Consider the following 18,723-nt stretch of genomic DNA (forward strand, 5'->3'; position numbering starts at 1 on the left):
TGCTCAACAATGGCTCCTTTTCATCCTGGGAAGAAGTGATCATTGGGGTCCCACAGGGTTCTGTCCTGGGCCCAGTGCTATTCAACATCTTTATCAATGACTTGGATGACAGAATTGGGGGCATACTCATCAAATTTGCAGATGACACCAAAGTAGGAGGAGTAGCTAATACCCCAGAGGACAGGATCAAAATTCAAAATGACCTGAATAGACTAGAAAGCTGGGCCAAAGGTAAGAAATTGAAATTCAATACGGAGAAATGTAAGGTACTGCACTTAGGGCATCGAGAGACTAAAATGGTGAAGGGTCTTGAAACCATGCCCTATGAGGAACGCCCTAGGGAGCTGGAGATGTTTAGTCTGGAGAAGAGAAGGTTTAAGAGGTAATATGATAGCCCTGTTTAAATACTTGAAAGGATGTTATATTGAGGAGGGAGCAAGCTTGTTTTCTGCTGCTCCAGAGAACAGGACCCGGAACAATGGATGAAAACTGCAGGAAAAGAGATTCCACCTCAACATTAGGAGGAACATCCTGACCAAGGGCTGTTCGACAGTGGAACACACTCCTTCGGACTGTAGTGGAGTCTCCTTCCTTGGAGGTCTCTTCCAAATCTATGATTCAATGGCCTGTTACAGACTGCCAAAATAAAGCTGCTTCGGGTCTCTTTGGAGGTATGCTATTTAAATGATGCGTGGGTCCTAAGAGTCCGGAAGTCGCACCAAAGCCACACTCCATTCCTAAGCACTGGAGTGCAGCTTTGGTGCAGCTTCCGGATTCTTTAGATGCATGCATCATTTAAACAGCATGCCTCCAAAGAGACCTGAAGCAGTTTTATTTTGGCAGTCTATAACAGGCCTATGATTCTGCTAATAGTATGGTGTCATTGCATATATTAAACTGTTTATGGTCCTTCCTCTAATTTTCTTGTCTCAGACTTCTAAGTCTAATCCCACTTTGTGATACATTCAGCATATAAACTAAACAGATAGGGTGATAAAATGCAGTCTTGCCTGACCCCCTTGGCAATTGGAAACCATTCAGTTTCTCTGTATTCTTTCCTACCAGTAGCCTCTTGTCCTAAATACTGGTTATGCTTCACCGACAATCAAATGTAGTGGTACACCCATTTCTTTAACAGCAATCTATAGTTTTTCCTATACAATCACAGGCTTTGTTATAATCTATAAAACACAGGCTGGTTTTTTAAAATTCTTTGGTGTGCTCTATTATCTAATATGCAATGCGATGCCTAGTGCCTCTTCCTTTCTTGAACCAAGCTTGGACGTCTGGCATTTCTTGTTCCATATATGTTGAAAGAATTTGTTGTAGAATTTTGAATGTATGTATGACTTTACTTGTATGGGAAATTAATGTAATGGTCTTGTGGTTACAGCAATTCCTGGTATCCTCTTTCTTGGAAACTGGAACGTATATTGAATGTTTCTAATCTGTGGGCCATTCTTTTGTATTCCATGTTTGCTGACTGGTTTTAGTTAGAACTTGATTAGATTCTGTCTCTGTAGCTTGAAGCAGCAATGCTGAGATGCCATTTGTTCCTGGTAATTTATTTCCCCAAGTATTCTGTTAATACATGTTTGAAAATTGTCAAGAAAACCCTATGATAGGTTCACCTTAGGGGCACCACAAGTAAAAAGTGACTTGGAAGCATATAACAACAATTACTGTTTCAACAGAAAGAAAAAAGTAGTTTGAGGAAAGAAGAATTTAATGTGGAGAAGCAGTGGCCTGGATATACACACAGGGCCAAGATAACAGAAAGCTCTGCCCTCTGTGTCCTTGATCCAGGACAATCCACCTTGCTTGTCTGTCTGTCTGTCTGTCTATTTATTTGTATCCCGCTCTTTTCCCAGGACTGGGACTCAGAGCGGCTTCACACATTCCCCTCAGCATAGTATAAATATCTACATACAGAGATACATTGCATTGGAACTATGCAACTCCCATGAAGAATAGAATTGCTGTGAAACCTGTCAATGACTGGGTACCACAATGTACTGTGCATAACCACAATATGCAACATTGCTACATGCACAACTCTGCTTCTGTTGCTGTCAGCTGAGTATGTCTTTTGCACTATGGAAAATACTTCACCTGCCATGCACAGTGTGGTAACACTACACGAGCTAGTCCAAGACATTATGCTGCTTGAAGCAAAGCACACACACCCTTACTTCTGTATGTGGATATACAAATATAAATTCAAGTTCTAGTTGAATTTTGGCTTCAGTGCTTGTGATCGGTGGCTGCTGATGGCTCTCAAGTCCATTTTTGGTTGTAGTCCAAACTTTAAAAACACTACATAAGGTGCTCAATCCATCCCCCTAAATAAGTTCAATGCCTTGGCTAGCTCCTTTAAAGTTCAGTCCAAAACCCTGAGCAGATTCACTGTCCCTCTAGAAGTCACAAGATGTCGCTGCTGGAGATGAGACGTCTTCCAACATACCTGAGCACAGCAAACTGGTTCAGGAGGTACAAGCCAAGCCATGAGACACACACAGCTTTACTTCCAAGAGAAGGGAAAGGTTATGGTGGAGATGAGCATGAAGAAGGCCCCAGGCGCTGCCACTACTATTCCCTAGCATTTGGCATCTAAGGCAGCTTCCCTTGTGTATATAATGGAAGGGCCGGCCCCTACCTGTCCTAAAGAACTCCAAGGATAACTGGCTGCAAAACTAAATATATTATCTAGCATGAAAATGGCAACAAAATGTAGTCCTTAATTTCAGAGAAAACTCTGATACAGTGTCTTTATCCAATTACTGGGTTCACATCCATACATAAACCTGATGCTGCTTTAAAACTACTGATTCCCATATGCGCTGTCTGTCTATAAAGATCTACTCAAGAATTCCAGTACAGTTATATCTAGAGCTCTGGTCAAATGTACACTGCTGCCCTCTTACCTTTTTCTTCACAGCTAGAGACTGATCTGTAGCCAAAATAACCAGCAGTTTCTGCAAAGCACCTCCCTCAACTGCTGCAACTTGTACACTGGGGTTGCTGCGAAGAGAGGAAAGTGAAATGCATTTGAGTCAAAAGCATTTGGGTGATCTTTTAACTTTATTGCGATCTAGCTTCTGAAACAGACACTTGTGGGGCAAGCTATTTGGAACAATATATTGCAAGGTTTTTAATGAACACGAAGCCCTTGAGCAAGACAGCATTGCTAAAAAACTGCATCTGCTACTATTTTGGCTCAGAAGTCGCCATCTGGTGGCAAGAAACCTGACAACGTAAGACTAGCAACTCATTTTTTTAGGATATGTGGCTATGGTTTGGAGGAAGGCAATGGCAAACCATCTCTGAGTATTCCTGGCCTAAGGAAACTCTACGTTATTCATGGGGCTGCCATAAGTCAACAGACAACTTGAAAGCACATACACAGTTGTGTGTTGTCCAGTTAGAGTACACAGTTAATGAGTTATAAGTAATGAGCTACTTGTAATCAGTTCCATTTCTAACAACTGGGGAATAGATATTGTATATTCGAATTCTAATTTACAGAGGCTATAGCTACAGGGTATCAAAATGAGGGTATTGCCCACTCCCAAATAAGATTTCCAACACATACACCCCAATTAAATTTTCCTTCAGTCTCCAAATTTCTAGCATTGCAGTAACTTAAAACATCAGTTGAACCTTTAGAAATACAGTCCAGGCACCCAAAGGGGCAGCAAAGTTACCAAGGGAATGTGAACTGAGCAAATATAAGGGTTCTAGATGTGAACCATTTTGGATATCTCATTCTGCTATGCTAGAAATTTGGGGATTGAACGAGAATTTCCTTTGGGGGCCCCAAATACGTTCAAGACTCTTTAGAGACAAGAGTCTTTACATTCTTTAGTTACAAAGTGTAGCCTTGCTCAACAGTGGAAGACGAAAACCAAATGGTTCAAATGCTAATTCGCATTATGTTTCATGCTGTCTCCTTAGGACTGGAGCATGGCTTTGATGTGGTTTCCAGACTCTTAGGACGTATGCATCATTTAAACATCATACCTCCAAAGTGACCCGAAGGTGCTGTACGGGCCCTAAGATAGTAACTTTTGGAGCCGTTAAGTGATAACCCAAGTAATTAGTTAAAGAGGATCCCTCTTGCTTCTCTAGGAGTTCAGATGCTTTTGTTTGTTTTGAAAACCTAGCATTATAGTGCAAACATGTGGCATACCCTCAAAAGATGTAATACCTTTATTTTTAAACAGGGGAGGCTCATCTAGGGTACATCTAGGTCCAAAACACATTGCAGAAATAATCCAGTTTGAGACCGCTTTAACTACCCTGGCTCAGTGCTAGGGAATCCTCGGAATTGTAGTTTATTGTGGTCCCAGAGCTCTCTGACAGAGGAGGCTAAATGTCTCATAAAACTACAGTTCCCAGAATTCCCTAGCATTAAGCCGAGCAGTGAAAGCGGTCTCAAACTGGATTATTTCTGCAGTGTGTTTCACACACTGCACTGTAGAAATAATGCAGTGTGATACCACTATAAGTGCTGAAGCTCCAACCTATGGAATCCTGGGATTTGTAGTTTTACACGCTATTCCACTTTCTCTCCCAAGAGTTCTGGTGCCCCACAAAACTACTAATCCCAGGATTTTGTAGGATGGAGCCATGGCAGATAAAGTGGTATCAAACTGCATTATTTCTACAGTGCAGATGCACCCATGGTTGGAATAATGCAAGAGGTGAATGGTTCAAAAGCAGCAGAGTGCTAGACAGTAATGAGTGGATGAAGCTGAGAGAATGGCAAATCCGGAGAAGACTGCAGTCATCCAAGTAAAAGGTGACCAGGCCCTGGATCTGAGTTTTCACCAAGGAACAAAAGGACCATTCCTTAAATGTATAACATTACAAAGCATTGTAAACCTTCCATTGGTTTCAGATTCTTAAAGAACATTAAAAAAATACCTACAAATTTTCCCATCCTTGACCACAGTATTTCAAGCCATCAATAAAATGATAAAACATCATGTGAATTGTTTTTTCGGGAGGAGGGGGGGCTTTTGTGAAAAACTGTTTATGAAAATAAAGAAATAACCAGACACCCAACCTTCTTTGTTCATGCCGAAACCATCATTTTGTGCGCAATACACTGTTTTCTGTACAAAAATAATTCTTTTCCATACAAACTATTGTTTTTGTGCAAAACACTCCAAGTTCTTTGCGAATGTATTTTCGACAATAAGTCCCCAAATGCTACAAAAAATCATTGGAAAATATGCAAAATCTCTCATAATCTTGCCAGCAAGAAAGAACTTTTGAAATTATTTAGTCTTGCATTTGAGAATGAAAGGAACAAAGATTTAAATTCCTAATTAGTATGAGAGTCATCATGGTGTAGTCAGTGGTTTAAGTATTAGACTATGACTCTGGAGACCAGGGTCCGAATTCCAGCTTGGTCATGTAAACCCACTGGATAGCTTTCGGCAAGTCACATTTTCTCAGCCTTAGAGGATAGCAATGGCAAAACTCCTGTGAAGAAACGTGCTAAGAAAACCCCATGTTAGGTTTGCCTTAGGGTCACCAGAAGTCGGAAATGACTCGAACGCACACAACAACAATGAATGTAAACAAAATTTGGCACACAAATTATTTTACTACATTGGAAACTTCCCATAGACTAGTTTGGAATGAAAAAAAACACACAGCGAGCACTTGAAAAGACTAAATTTTCCCTCAAAATTCAATGTGACAGGAAAATTTCAGAGTAACAAGGAGGAAACCAAAAGAGGATGGGAATCGTTTTTTGCTCTTCATTCACATCCATCTTATAAGGGGCCATGGACTGCAGGTTAGGAAGCACTGTTGTAAAGGGAGAAGTGATATGCTTTGGTGAATATGTAGGGAGACAAGAGTCAATGAGAAAACCAAGGCCTCGATAATGCTTGTTAAGGTGATTATTGACATGGTCAATGGGTGAGGAGTATGAGCAGAAAGAGCCTCCCTCTTTTGAGAAGTTTTTCTTAAATCTTTTCTGTACACTTTTAATATGAGCAGAGACAGAAGGATGACACTTCGGACCTCATTCAGTAAGAATTGAAGATAAATGCAACATTCGGCTTGCCATGAGGTGCAACAGAAATCCCCAATTTTCCTCAAAGAGAAAAGCTGTTGTGAAAAACAACAATGGGGACAAAACAAGACTTTGAATGTAGCTGGCAGTGCCAACTACCATATGAGCTTAATATTGCAGTGCAATAAACATTTCAGGACCGCCTGTAAGCGACAGATGGATGTTTGGCGGTGCGGAGTGGCAGTGGTGGGGAAATACTGGATAATCAGCAATGCAGTAGCAAGGGAAGTGTGACTAATGTTAAATTGAACTAATGGCAGTCAGGTGTAGGACATAAAGGGCACATGAAGCTTTCTGGCCGTACCTCTTAAGTGTTGCAGTGACGTTTATTAATGGAACACCCTTCCTTCACTAGAAGTGGTGCGTTAACAAGGGGCTCTTTCTCCAGTGTTATTTCCTTTGAATTTCATTTACACAGATTAATGGAATAATCTGCTCACTTTATACCACATCTGTTCCTTAATTTTTTTAAAAAGAATCCCCGCTCTTTTTCTGCTTCTCTCTGGCTCTTCTGTTTCTATTAACGTGATGATTTATTCAAACACTTATTATCCATGTCTGTTCAGAATCTTATTCTAGGATCAGCCTTTCAGCTCAAAGAGAATAGAATTTCCCTCTGAAAAAGTTAAGACATAACAATTCAGATGCATTCCGCCCCGCCACAAGGATTATAAATGGGCCAGATTCTCTTTAGTTGATTTGGCAAACGTTAGGTAAGAAGTTACATTTACATCCCACTTGCCTTTCCTGGAACTAAGGATGGTATTCTCAGGATGCCCAGGAACTCTCCTATCCAGGCGTTGACTTATTTATGGAACATTTGCCAGTAACATTTTGTAGTCATCTGCACACCTATCCCCTTAACAGACATAACAGGAAAGACAGTATCATTTTGCTCCTTCCAGGATAGTAATGCAGGCAGAAACCTCAAGCTCAACTGATAGTGTGGACTATATTGCCAAATTCAGAAAGAACCATTTGCCCTCTACAGTAAGTGATGGAAGCAGAGCTTGGAAAGGTGATTTTCTTGGACTGCAACTCCCAGAACCTTCTATCTGAATAATGCATATGAACACTTTTTCGTAACCTATATAAAAACTCTGAACAGTTTAGAGGGTTACAATTCTGAGTAAATACAACAGTCTTCACCTGGAGACTTCCTGAGGAGGGGTATTTCATAGGCATGGTGCCATCACTGCAAAGTCTCTCTGGCAGCTATCACCTAACTTACTTCAGATATCAGCATTATTGAGGAGAACTGCAGATGAAGATCTTAGTGAAAGGGCGGTTCTGTAATGAATTCAGTACAGGAAATACCAGACAATTCAGACTGCTTTTTGTTTAGGGGTAGCACTTTGAGCCCAGAAATGGGACTTTGGAGCCAAGTGCCTCTGTTTCAAAAGAGGTTTGTTATGATTTCCCAAACTTGTCCCTCACTAGTAATCTAATAGTCTTATTTTGAAATAGTTGTACTTTCTGGACCCTCTTCAAAGGCAGTCCCATGGAGAAGATATTACAATAATCCAACTTGGAAGTCACTAGAATACCAATAACCACAGCCAGATTTTCACTGTCTGACAAAAGGTCACAGACAGTCTATTCTTCAGCCTTAGCTGACAGACAACACTCTACATCACTGTCACTCCAATGACAGAAGAGGATCTATTAATAGCTGAGATCACACTGTATCTTTTTTTAACTGTGCAACTACTTCCAGAATTGGTTGAACACCATCAACCACAACAGACAAACCCTTTGTCAACAGCAGCCTAAAATGTGATGGGAATAAGTTTCAATTTACTGGTCCTCAGTCAGTCCTGTACTGCTCCTGAATTTGTTTCAGTACCAGTACTGGCATTGGAGGCCTCTGAATGCCTGATAGAAGAAATCACTACCGTACATTAAACTGGAAAACATACATGGGGTACCATAAATAAAGCCTTCTCTGCCAGCCCACCAATGGAAACCAGTAGGCTCATTTCAGCCTCTTAGAATGGGTAGGATCAATTATGACCAATATCGGTTTTCTACAGTTTCCCCTTCACTGCACCCTGAAGCACATCCACCACTATAATTCACACCAACAACCAGAAACGAAAGCAGAGGCATTTCATTGGGGGTGGTCTGGGGATGGACTTCACAGGGCCCATGAAGTAGGAACAAAAATATGGATTTTTTTTTCTCCTCTGGATTTCTGTTACTTTGAAAATGATGTTTTGAGTGCATTGCTCTGGGGAGAGGGAAAATCATCGTGTTCAATAGATTCTCAAAGAGGTCCAGGACCTGTAAAAGGCGAAAAACCACTGAACCAAGGTACATACTTGACCATTCCTCCATATTTTCAGTATCTATTGGGTTGATTAGCTCTCTTCCCCAGAACCCTCTGGTTCCAGTCTTTGGCGGTTGCCACTGCATTAATTTCTCCTCAAAGATTAATCCAAGTTTTACCAACAAATAAAATGCTGCTCATATTAGTCAACTTGCAAATCACTTTGTGGATGGAATAACAATTACTGCAATTTGATCAAACCCTTTTAAATATATATATAGACCCCATGGAGTGAAGCTGGGGGGCCAGCTTAGCTCAGCATGGATCCTCCCTTTTCTCCCCAGAAAGGTGTGTGCAAACTTATTTGCAAAGTAGCTGCTATTGTTCTCTGCAAAATATGACGCTCTCCAGTGATGAAGGCCTGCCCTCAGCAACTGTTGCCATGGATATTCCCCTTCGGTGCCTTTCTGAAGAGGAGGTTGTGAATACAGGATTGTTTCTAGCAGCTGTTATTTATGTGGCAGGAGTTATGAATAATGGCCAAGAAAGGCAGCAGCCCCCGCTCTTTCTATTTCTTTTTTGCTCGATCCTATCACCTTCTGGTCTCTGCCAAATTAAAGCGCATAGTGGAAAGCCCCAGTAAACAGGCCCAGAAGAGTAAATGCTTCCTAAAGGGAACAAAAGCATTTCTTGAAAGTGAATACCTATGAGAAGTAACGCTTTATCGGGAAACACACTTGTCAGACAATCAGTCACAGAAGGTCACAATAGGGAAGGAACACTAAAAGGGATGAATGCCATGACCGGGTGCAGTTAAGTTAGTTTCGAATTGCAGCTAACAATTGCTATTCCCCTCCCACAATATACATGCTGGAGAAAAGCTCCAGGGTCAAGGCTAGGAAGAGAACTAGGAAAGCCTGACTAGGTTTTGGTCCCAAATGGGATGGAAAGGGGGAAACCCTCCTAGAATGCTATACAGTGGGCCCTTGATATCTGCTGGGGTTTGTTTCCAGGACTCCTCGTAGATACTAAAATCCATGGATGCTCAAGTCCCATTACAGTGGTACCTCGGGATACGAAATACCCAGGTTACAAAATTTTCGGGATATGAAAAAATCCCATAGGGAATCATTGTTCCGGGTTATGAATGTTTTTTCGGGTTACGAAAAAACTTTTGGTGCTTTTTTCAGCTTTTTCGCACGGAATCGCGGCTTTTCCCCATTAGCGCCTATGGCAATTCGGCTTACGAAGGCTTTTCGGGTTACGAAAGCGGCCGCGGAACGAATTACTTTCGTAACCCAAGGCACCACTGTATATACAGTAGCACAGTGAAATGGTGTCCCTTTTATAAAAATGGCAAAATCAAGGTTTGCTTTTTTGGAATTTATACTATTTTTGAATATTTTAAAGCTGTGGCGGCTTGAATCCATGGATAAAAAAATCCATGGATACCAAGGGCCAACTGTATTCCCGTTCTATAAAACTGAAACTTCATCAGGTTCTCTCTTAACAACAAAAACAAATTAACACCGTCTCTGTTTATGGCATCATCAACAGCCAGAGAGGCCAATATGCTACCACTGGCAGCCAAGGCAAAAGATGGGGACTCATACTTGCCTCTGTTTGTGTGTGTGGGTCTGCTGATGTATAGCAACTCTATGAATTTCAGAGTTCTCCTAGGCAAGGAATCCCCAGAGGTGGTCATACCAGTTCCTTCCTCTGAAATATAGCCTACAGCAACTGGTATTCTTTGGTGGTTTCTCCATTCAAGTACTAACCAGGAACCTGCTTAGCTTCCAAGCTCAGACAAGATCTGGTGCCTTTAGGGTGTTTAGGTCATCCAAACAGCAATATACATAGTTATACCTTCATCAGGACAACCAGAAGGCACAAAAACATTATGCTAACTTTCAAAGCTCAGTGGGCTTCTTCATTAGGTGAAGATGGTGCATAGCTTGTGCAGGGGAAAACAGTGACATTGCTATAGTCATAAGCTGCAAATCTACATGCAGTTTATTTTGATATCACAGAGAGAGTGTGAAGCAGACAAAAAAAATTAAAGCTCTATCTTCCCCCTGCAACAATGTCTAGTTGATAAACCTAATATCAAATCCCAAAGGACAGAGGCAGGTCAATAATACATAGAATCATGAAATATATACCACTGCAAAATGGAACTATGCCACTCCATTTCCTCATATTAATAATATGAGTAGAAATGAGTAGAAATGCTCCACTACCCTTATCATGCCACAATAGATTCAAGTGACAGTTTAAAATCTAAGTGTGTATGGCATGTCCTAAAGCTTACACTCCAACCAGTGATCCAAGTTTTACTCTCAGAAGGGCAGATATAAATGGTGCCTTTAACATGAAATAGGATTTCAATTCTTTGAACATTTTATCCAAGTAATGGAAAATTCCTGTGACCCTACCTGGGGATTATGACAGACAACAGCAGACAGGCATAGGACCCACAACTGAAAACCCAAGAGGAATTTGCAGAGTCATTTTCTTTGAACTGTTCTTTTCCTTTTGGAAATGAAAAATGTGTTGTGGTGGTGGTGGTGGTGTGCCTTCCTGTCATTTCTGGCTAAGGCAAGCCTATCACAGGGGTTTCTTGGCAGGTTTCTTCAGAGGGGGTTTGCCATCGCCATTCTCTTAAATCAGAGCTAGGGAATATGTGGTACTTGAGATGTGGCTGGACTACATCTTTCATGGTTATCATTTGCTATGCTAATTCGGATGAATAGAAATGGAAGTCCAACAAGGCTGTGTTATTCACCTGTGACTAATATATTGATGACTATGTTTTGCCTAATACTATGCCTTTTGTATAGTGATATATTAATGTCGCTTCCACATGATGTTCACTTGCAACTTCCATTAACCCTTACTACTGGCTAGGCTAGCTAGGACTGATGGGAATTGCAGTGCATCCACTTCTACAGGGCCACACATTCTCCATCCTTGTTTTTGAGGGTTTTGAATGGAGATTAGAATATGCTTTGACTTGTTGCTATATTCACAAAGACATTCTTAGTGCTTTGTTTCTGAGAGGCTTGGAGTCCTTGCAGCAAGACAATATTTTAAAATCTAATTATCATCTAATCCCCACAGTGTTCACTCCAAGGTCTTGGTTCTTTGTCACAAAGGTCAGCATCCTAAAAACAACTGCCCAAACATTTGGATGAGATCAGTTCATTTGCTGCTTCAAAGGCCCGTCAGCAGCTGGACAGCTGCTTTGTTAGATCCAAGGGAGATACAACCTTGTGCAGTTGCCTAGCAACTACAGGACACCTTTAATCATGTTTAGGTTGATCACTTCTGATAACAGGAGCACCAGGCACAGCTGACCACACAGAATCCTGCCAAAATCTGTAACCACCCTGTCTAATTGGGCAGTCAGATGCTGTCTGTTTCTAGTGGTTATTCTTTCCTTCCTGTCAAATTCACAGAGGTCTCCCCACACACAAACACACACACTCACCTTGATAGTGCTGCTCCAAGTACAAAGGATATGTATTCCTTCATTAGCGGTTCAGTGCTGTTCAGCCCATTTATCAGAAGTTGTAAGCCACCAAGAGAAAGCAAATCTTTTGCATTGTCCACCTGGAAAAGATTCAGTTCCATATTTGTGTAAGATAAGGCTATGTCATTGTGAATGTTCTTTTTTGGGGGTGGGGTATTCATAATTTGAATAAAAATGAAGTATGCAACTAAAAACATAAAGCATGTTCCATATACCCTATGAGATTAATTTTAAAAGGTTTAAAAACTAAAACAAATTATTTTGTTTCAAGTCATAAAATACCACCTCCTTACGGATCACATTTTATTCTTGAAGAAATAACATTGTAGGCTGGCTCCATAGCGTCCCTCATCCAAACGGAAAGCTCTTTTCCATTTTCAGAAGGAACTGAGTAAACTCTATGCCAGAGTTCACTTGCTTACTTGTAGGCCTAACCTGGAGGGGAGCATGAGGTATACACATAAGCCCTGCACCCAAAGGTCACTGTATGCTGAATGCAACAACATATTCAAGTTGATAATGCTTACAGAGCTCCCATAATCAGAAATTAGATGTATCAGGGTTTCTGATCATAGGAGTTTTATAACCATGTTTGATTACATAGTCCTATCTTTGCATACTGTGCCTGAAGGTCTGGAAAGCTGTTGGCTCTGTGGTGATATTCAGGGACAGGATTTATGTGTGCACCCACATCCCAGCCTCAATTCACCCCTACATGGTAGAAGCCCGCATGGGTATCTAGTGGAGCTGCAGCAATAGTGGGGAGAGATTATTTTCACCACTTCTTCCTTCCTCTCTCCAAAGCAATGCCACCTCCCCACACTGTTCTGAATTAACTTTTTGGGTAAACTCAGAGAGTTATAGGAAGGCTTGGAGAAAATCACTCCATGCTCCACACACAGAAACATTTTGAACCCTGGATCTGGCCCTAAGGCTGCAATCAAATACAGAAAGAATTGCTCAAAGTTCAAACTGTGTGATTAGCTTATGAAACCCTTCCCCAGATATTATACCTAATAGAAGAAGAATCACTATCAAGCAAAATGAACACTCTTCTTTGTGTAGGAGACTGTTGTTGGGAACCTGGGGAGTTATCCATTATCCCTACACAATGTTTTAAATTTTAATTTAACTGACAGGGTTAGAGGGTTAGAAATACTTGGGGACTAACAATAAGCATTTGTATTATTGACTAGAAACTCATCAGCTAGAACGAATGAGCTGGAAACAGAGCTTGGAATATTGATCGTAAGATGACTGAGCCAACAGTCTGACGTGTTAACACAGAATGTGAATTTTAGCCTTGATGAACTAGGGGAGGCCTGCCTACTTAAAAAAAATGCTGCAATGGTAATTCCGTTCAAAGGAAAGGCAAAGCCTCATACAGTGTTTGGTATTGAAATTGTAGCACTCAGGTTCAGGATGATTATTAATTCCAGCTATAAGAGGTACAAATGAATTCAGGTAAGGTAATAGCAGAAGGGAAGAATTTGTTATGAGCACAGAACCTGGTCAGCTTAGAACTGAAAACAACACAGAAAGCTGACTAGCAAAACTACACTCTACAAATATATTATAGGTGGGGATAAAGAATAGAAAGACCAAGCTAGTCAAATTTAAAATAATCAGAGGTACAAAAGTCAGTATCCATTGATCAAGTGATCCAATTTATTTAGCTCTACGTACAGATCAAACTTTGTGGAGTGATCTTACTGTTTAATCAATTAGTTCTTCTTGTAGAGTATGAAACATTACATGAGTAATTATTATACTGTGATTATTCTTTGTTTGTCAGTCAATAGCCCATCATCCTTTTATGTGTTTCTCCATTATTGTGCATGTAGAGAATTTTTTGGTTATTAAACAATTTTAATCAAAATATTTCAAAAAGAATCAGTAGCTATGAATTGGACTTTAAAAATCTACCTTAAAAATCAGAAGGGTCTTAAACTAAGGATGTGTGGAAAGAAAGTTTTGTCAGCCATATTAAATCTCTTTTAGCTTCCGTCAAAATTCCCCTGCTTTTCTGCTTAAGGAAGAATTTCCGAAATTTGTATTAACAGAAATCTGGAGGCAACACTATAAGGCTTATTGGTTTCACTGTAGGTCTCCTTTAGCTAAATATGCTTAGGTTTTTGATCCAAGATCCTCTGACATTCTATTCAGGAACAGATGAATGAACAAAAAAATCTATCACTCAGTTTATAAAGTGATATTTGTCAAAGCTCAAATCTTAAAAACTATAGCTGGTAACTGAAAAGCCTCTCCTTTTGTCATAGGTAAGCAGAAGTGAGCCCTGGTTATCCAGTGGCAAAGGACACAGCACATTCTTAGGAGGTATTTACTCTCTGCTTCTCAGACCATGAGGCTTGCCATTCAAAACACCCTCATCAGGTTCCAAGGAAGACCTGATGAACATTTGTTATCATCTTTAAAAGACTGCTTGAATGTGTGTTTGGAAGGACATAGAAAAAAGGCAGCTTCCAAATGTTACAAGTCATTTGCCTGATTTCACATCTGAATTGCAGAAGCATACATCTGTACAGATAAAATGTCATGAGAAGAGAAACAGAGTACCCCAATTCCACAACATCTGCTACTGCAAGAAATCTATTTTTATGCTTCCATCATTCCCTGGGTATCATACAAACAGCTGCTAATGCTTTTTAGAATGTTCTTACCTGATGAACATAATATTCAAGATCATAAAGTGCTCTTATTTTCTCCTCCAGGGTTGAAGCAGAACTGTTGAATGTGTTGATTAATTTAATCATAATTTCAGAATCTGTTTCTAGGTGCAGATTGAGCTCCCTGAACTCTTCCTTAAGCTTTTCAATGGGACGGAACCTTTTCCTGACATCTTCTTGATGAGCCTGGGGAAAGATGGGGAAAACAAACCAAAATAGCACACGCCAAAGATAAACATTGTCATGATTAATTATTTTGTTTCCTCAAAACTTGTCAAAGCAGTAGGTGGGTTTAGGTGTATACAAATAACCCCTATTAAGACAAGGGAAAACAAACAACCACATATAATCTTATGGGTTCCAATTAGACAGACAGGTATTTCATCTAACAGAAAAACATATGCAAAATGGAAGGGCACAGTTCTGGAGTTGGGTTTTTTTAAATTTAAAAGTGTATAGGAAAGGAACTGCATTCACTTCTGGGTGCCTCATTTTAAGAAGGATATAGACAAACTGGGCCCAGTTCAGAGAAGGCAACAAGGACGATAAGCGGTATGGAGAACAAAACATACAAAAGTTGGGCACGTTCAGCCAGATGATTATAGGAGTGACAGGATCACACTTTTTAAATAACTAAGGGGCTTCACAGAAAGCAGGGTATTGGCTTGTTTACTACTTTCAGAGGGCATGATCAGGTCTAATGGTTATAAGTTACAGGAGGGTAGATTTCAATTGAAATTAGAAGCAATTTCTTAACAGTAACAGGTTCATAACTGGAACAAATTGCATAGAGAGGTGGTGGGGTCTCTTTTTTTTTGGACATCTTCAAAAAGAAGCTGGACAGCTACCTGCTGGGGATGCTTTAGCTGGAGGTCTTGCATTGAGCAGGAAGTTGAACTTGATAGCCTAAGGGGTCCCTTCAAACTCTATGATTCTATGAACAAATTGTTTTGGAAAGGCATTAATTTATCCATCTTCCCAACATCCCCATCACCTTTCTCTCATCAAAGCTACCATTTGCCCCACTGAGGACTATGGCTTGTGGGGAGAAAGAATTACACACCCATCTCCCAAAGCCATTTGTCCTAATCCAGTTCATATCTATCTTGCACTCACTTTGCTTATAAAACTTTTTAAAAATCACACATCTCCCACCTTATGCCTGTTTTAGCCATAGGTGGGAACCCATATATTATATCTCATCTCTTACTTCTGCATTAAAAACTTTTCATGTGGGTGGTACAATCAGAGAAGGAGGGATGTTACATACTACTGTCATCCAAATTCAGTAAACTGGTATTTCTAGCTTCAGAGCACAGAAGTGGAGCTACAGTGTTGTGTAAGTCCCTGCCTTATTTCTTACAGTGCTCCTGGGAAATAGCCCACTGAATTACTTAGATTACACAAGAGGTAGAATATAACGTATGATCAGTTTTTAAAACAGACAATAGCCTCAAGAAAGGTGAAATTACTTTCCCATGTTCAAAGTCAAGCAGCTGTCAGAATGTAATTAAAAAAGAAACACCTTGATTTACAAGCCCCAAGAACTGTTTGTTATTTACCAATAATGTTTTCTTAAAGATTTAGTATTAGCTCTACAAGGTAGTTAGCAATTAAAACTGCTGAACAGATTAGGTTATCAAAGAGACATCAAAGCGGAAAATTAGATGTTGTAATCTTTGTTAGAGAACGGAAATTAAATCTGACAAGATGTCTGCCCATCCAAAATCAGTAGAGACTTTGCCGCAGAATCTGCACAAACAGAAGGGGAGAGACTATTCCATATCAGTGTTCAATGGAGCATTTCCATTTCTGACTTCACCATCTTTTACCTAACCAATCAATAAATAACTGAGCTCTAAATGAGTAGATGAGCAAAGAGGAAGGCAATGCATTCCAATCAGCTTTGGAAAGTCTCTGAGGTTTGTGTTACAGTGGACCTTCCCATCTGAAGGGGTTCCGTTCTAGGAGGTAAACATGGACACTCAAGCCTCTTATTATTCAATGGGCAGCAACATGCACAAGTTCTTGTCAGCACCACCACTGAATAATATGGGCATGGAGAGCCGCAGACATGCCAATCTGCCTGTAGGTAGCCTGCCAGTACAGTGGGCCCATTGTATCTTTTTAAACAATGTGTTCGAGGGGCCCCACTGTAAAAGTACAAGCATATCTACCATCCTAAAGCAGTTCTCAATACCCCAAACAATCCTATAGCATTGAAAAATGATTAAATGATTTCCAAAGGAATCCCTTTTTAATTGACAGTCATGGGTTGAAGTGAAAATGCCTTGTAAAGATAGACACAGCACTACCTGCTAACTTGTAGTAGAAGTATCCCATCACTTAGGAATAGTGTTCAAGCAGATCAGGGTTAATTATTAGAAGAAACAGGATAATTCAAAAAGGAAAGTGTGTCGGCTATAATATTTGCCTTTAATAGTTTACAAACTTAGACAAGAGTTGCTCTGAAAATGCAGGAGAACCTTTATTTATGCTGCAAATATTGAGGCTCCATCTGAAATTTCATACAAGAGTTATCAGATTATGGTGTTTGACCAGAACTGGAAAATGCAAGCCTCTGACACAAAATCCATTTGTTTCAGCAGATTCCTGGCTTTCATTTCAGGGCTATTTCTTTCTCTTTTCTGGAATGAGAATGAGAAAGAAAGGAGAAACAGCCCTCTGTACTTAACAAAGGAGTCTCACTTTTTCAGAAAATGAGCATGTATACATGATGGGAGTCAGGGAGCCCTGAAACCAAAGCAGTCATTCTCAGTTGTCTGACAACATGAATGGATTTGCTGCTTCTCATTTCTGGCCAGACAGTGCAGGGGGGGGAAACATAGAAAATTTCAAATGCAAACTCAATGTCTGTAGCAGATTCTTAGACTCTGAACTTTCAGAGTAACTCCATTCTGAGTTAACATTTAAATAGCACGACAGGCCTCCCTTATCTTTTTTCCCCATAATTTGATTTGAACATCTCACTACTGAGTTTTCAGTAACCTTCTCATTGACATTTTCCTGGATTAACAATACCTTTTCTTCCAAGGTATCTTCTGTCTTCATGCTTTTCTTCATTTTAGCCAGAGCCTTTTTCAGTTCTTGAGTTGTAAATGAACCTGGGTCAACATCTATGGGGCCCAGTCTTGAACAAAACAAAAGCATACATTACACAGTTTAATAAGAGATCGACACTAGAAAGTGAAAAATTAAGAATAATCTGACTGCCAGCAATCACTTTTGTTTTACGTGCAAACCTTATGTATGCACAAGATATATAGAAACAACCAGTGACACCATTATGGATCAATCTTGAGTGTAATTTAATGCTGATATTTTTTTAAAAATTAAAAAACGTATACAGTCGGCCCTTCTTATACATGGATTTTTTATACACGGATTTAAGCATACACAGTTTGAAAATGTTCCAAAAAAGTATAAATTTACATTGATGTTCCATTTTTTATTAGGGACACCATTTTGCTATGTCATTATACCTAATAGGACTTGAGCATACATGGATTTTGTTATACATGGGGGATCTTGGAACCAAACCCCAGCGTATAACAAGGATCCACTGTACAGTCATAAAAGCTGTCATCTGACAATCCATTTGTACAAAGCTGATAGAACTTTGCAGTTGCTTTAACTTTATTCTCCCTAAAGCACATCTGGGAATATATAAAACAGATTAGCTACACCAAGATGAAACCCAGATGTTCCTGGTCAGCGCCACAAAATTGTACTGTTTAATATTAAACCCTGCAATAACCTTGCTCAGGTTGAGAAGTAAAAAGTCAACACCTTAGAGGAGCAGCATAAACACCTGCAAAAATCACTCCAGAAGATTTATTCAGCTTTATTCTGGACTCTGTGTTCTGCACAAAACTGACAATTGGCACATCCACTTAAGTACTGGCAGGCACCCGTACCTAGCCAGCAGAACAGGGACATTTCCAATGTGAATCTTGTTCCAATGTTCCTCAAAATAAAACTCATTTGAAACAATAACACATATAACACTTTAGTTGGATGAAAATAAAAAATAATTCCTTCTCATAGTGAATTTAGATGATTGAGTGCCTAAAATCTGGAAGTGAAATGAGGCCAACCCAAAACAATGACGACTTCTGAATAC

At 40.0% G+C, this 18,723-nt stretch overlaps 1 protein-coding gene across 3 annotated transcripts in view; it reads right to left on the bottom strand.

Annotated features, from left to right (window-relative positions):
- SIL1 (SIL1 nucleotide exchange factor) overlaps positions 1 to 18,723 on the bottom strand; it is a 64,573-nt gene that overhangs the window by 19,471 nt on the left and 26,379 nt on the right. For all 3 annotated transcript variants that reach the window (XM_042445002.1, XM_042445000.1, XM_042445001.1), the window contains exons 5-8: positions 17,622 to 17,730; positions 14,574 to 14,765; positions 11,851 to 11,972; positions 2,925 to 3,021 (exon numbers count right to left, since the gene is read on the bottom strand). In XM_042445002.1, the coding sequence (XP_042300936.1) occupies positions 2,925 to 3,021; positions 11,851 to 11,972; positions 14,574 to 14,765; positions 17,622 to 17,730 (520 nt within the window). The remainder of the gene's footprint in view (positions 1 to 2,924; positions 3,022 to 11,850; positions 11,973 to 14,573; positions 14,766 to 17,621; positions 17,731 to 18,723) is intronic.

This window comes from Sceloporus undulatus, chromosome 1 (assembly GCF_019175285.1).
Source record: "Sceloporus undulatus isolate JIND9_A2432 ecotype Alabama chromosome 1, SceUnd_v1.1, whole genome shotgun sequence".
In the NCBI taxonomy this organism is placed as follows: Eukaryota; Metazoa; Chordata; class Lepidosauria; order Squamata; family Phrynosomatidae; genus Sceloporus; species Sceloporus undulatus.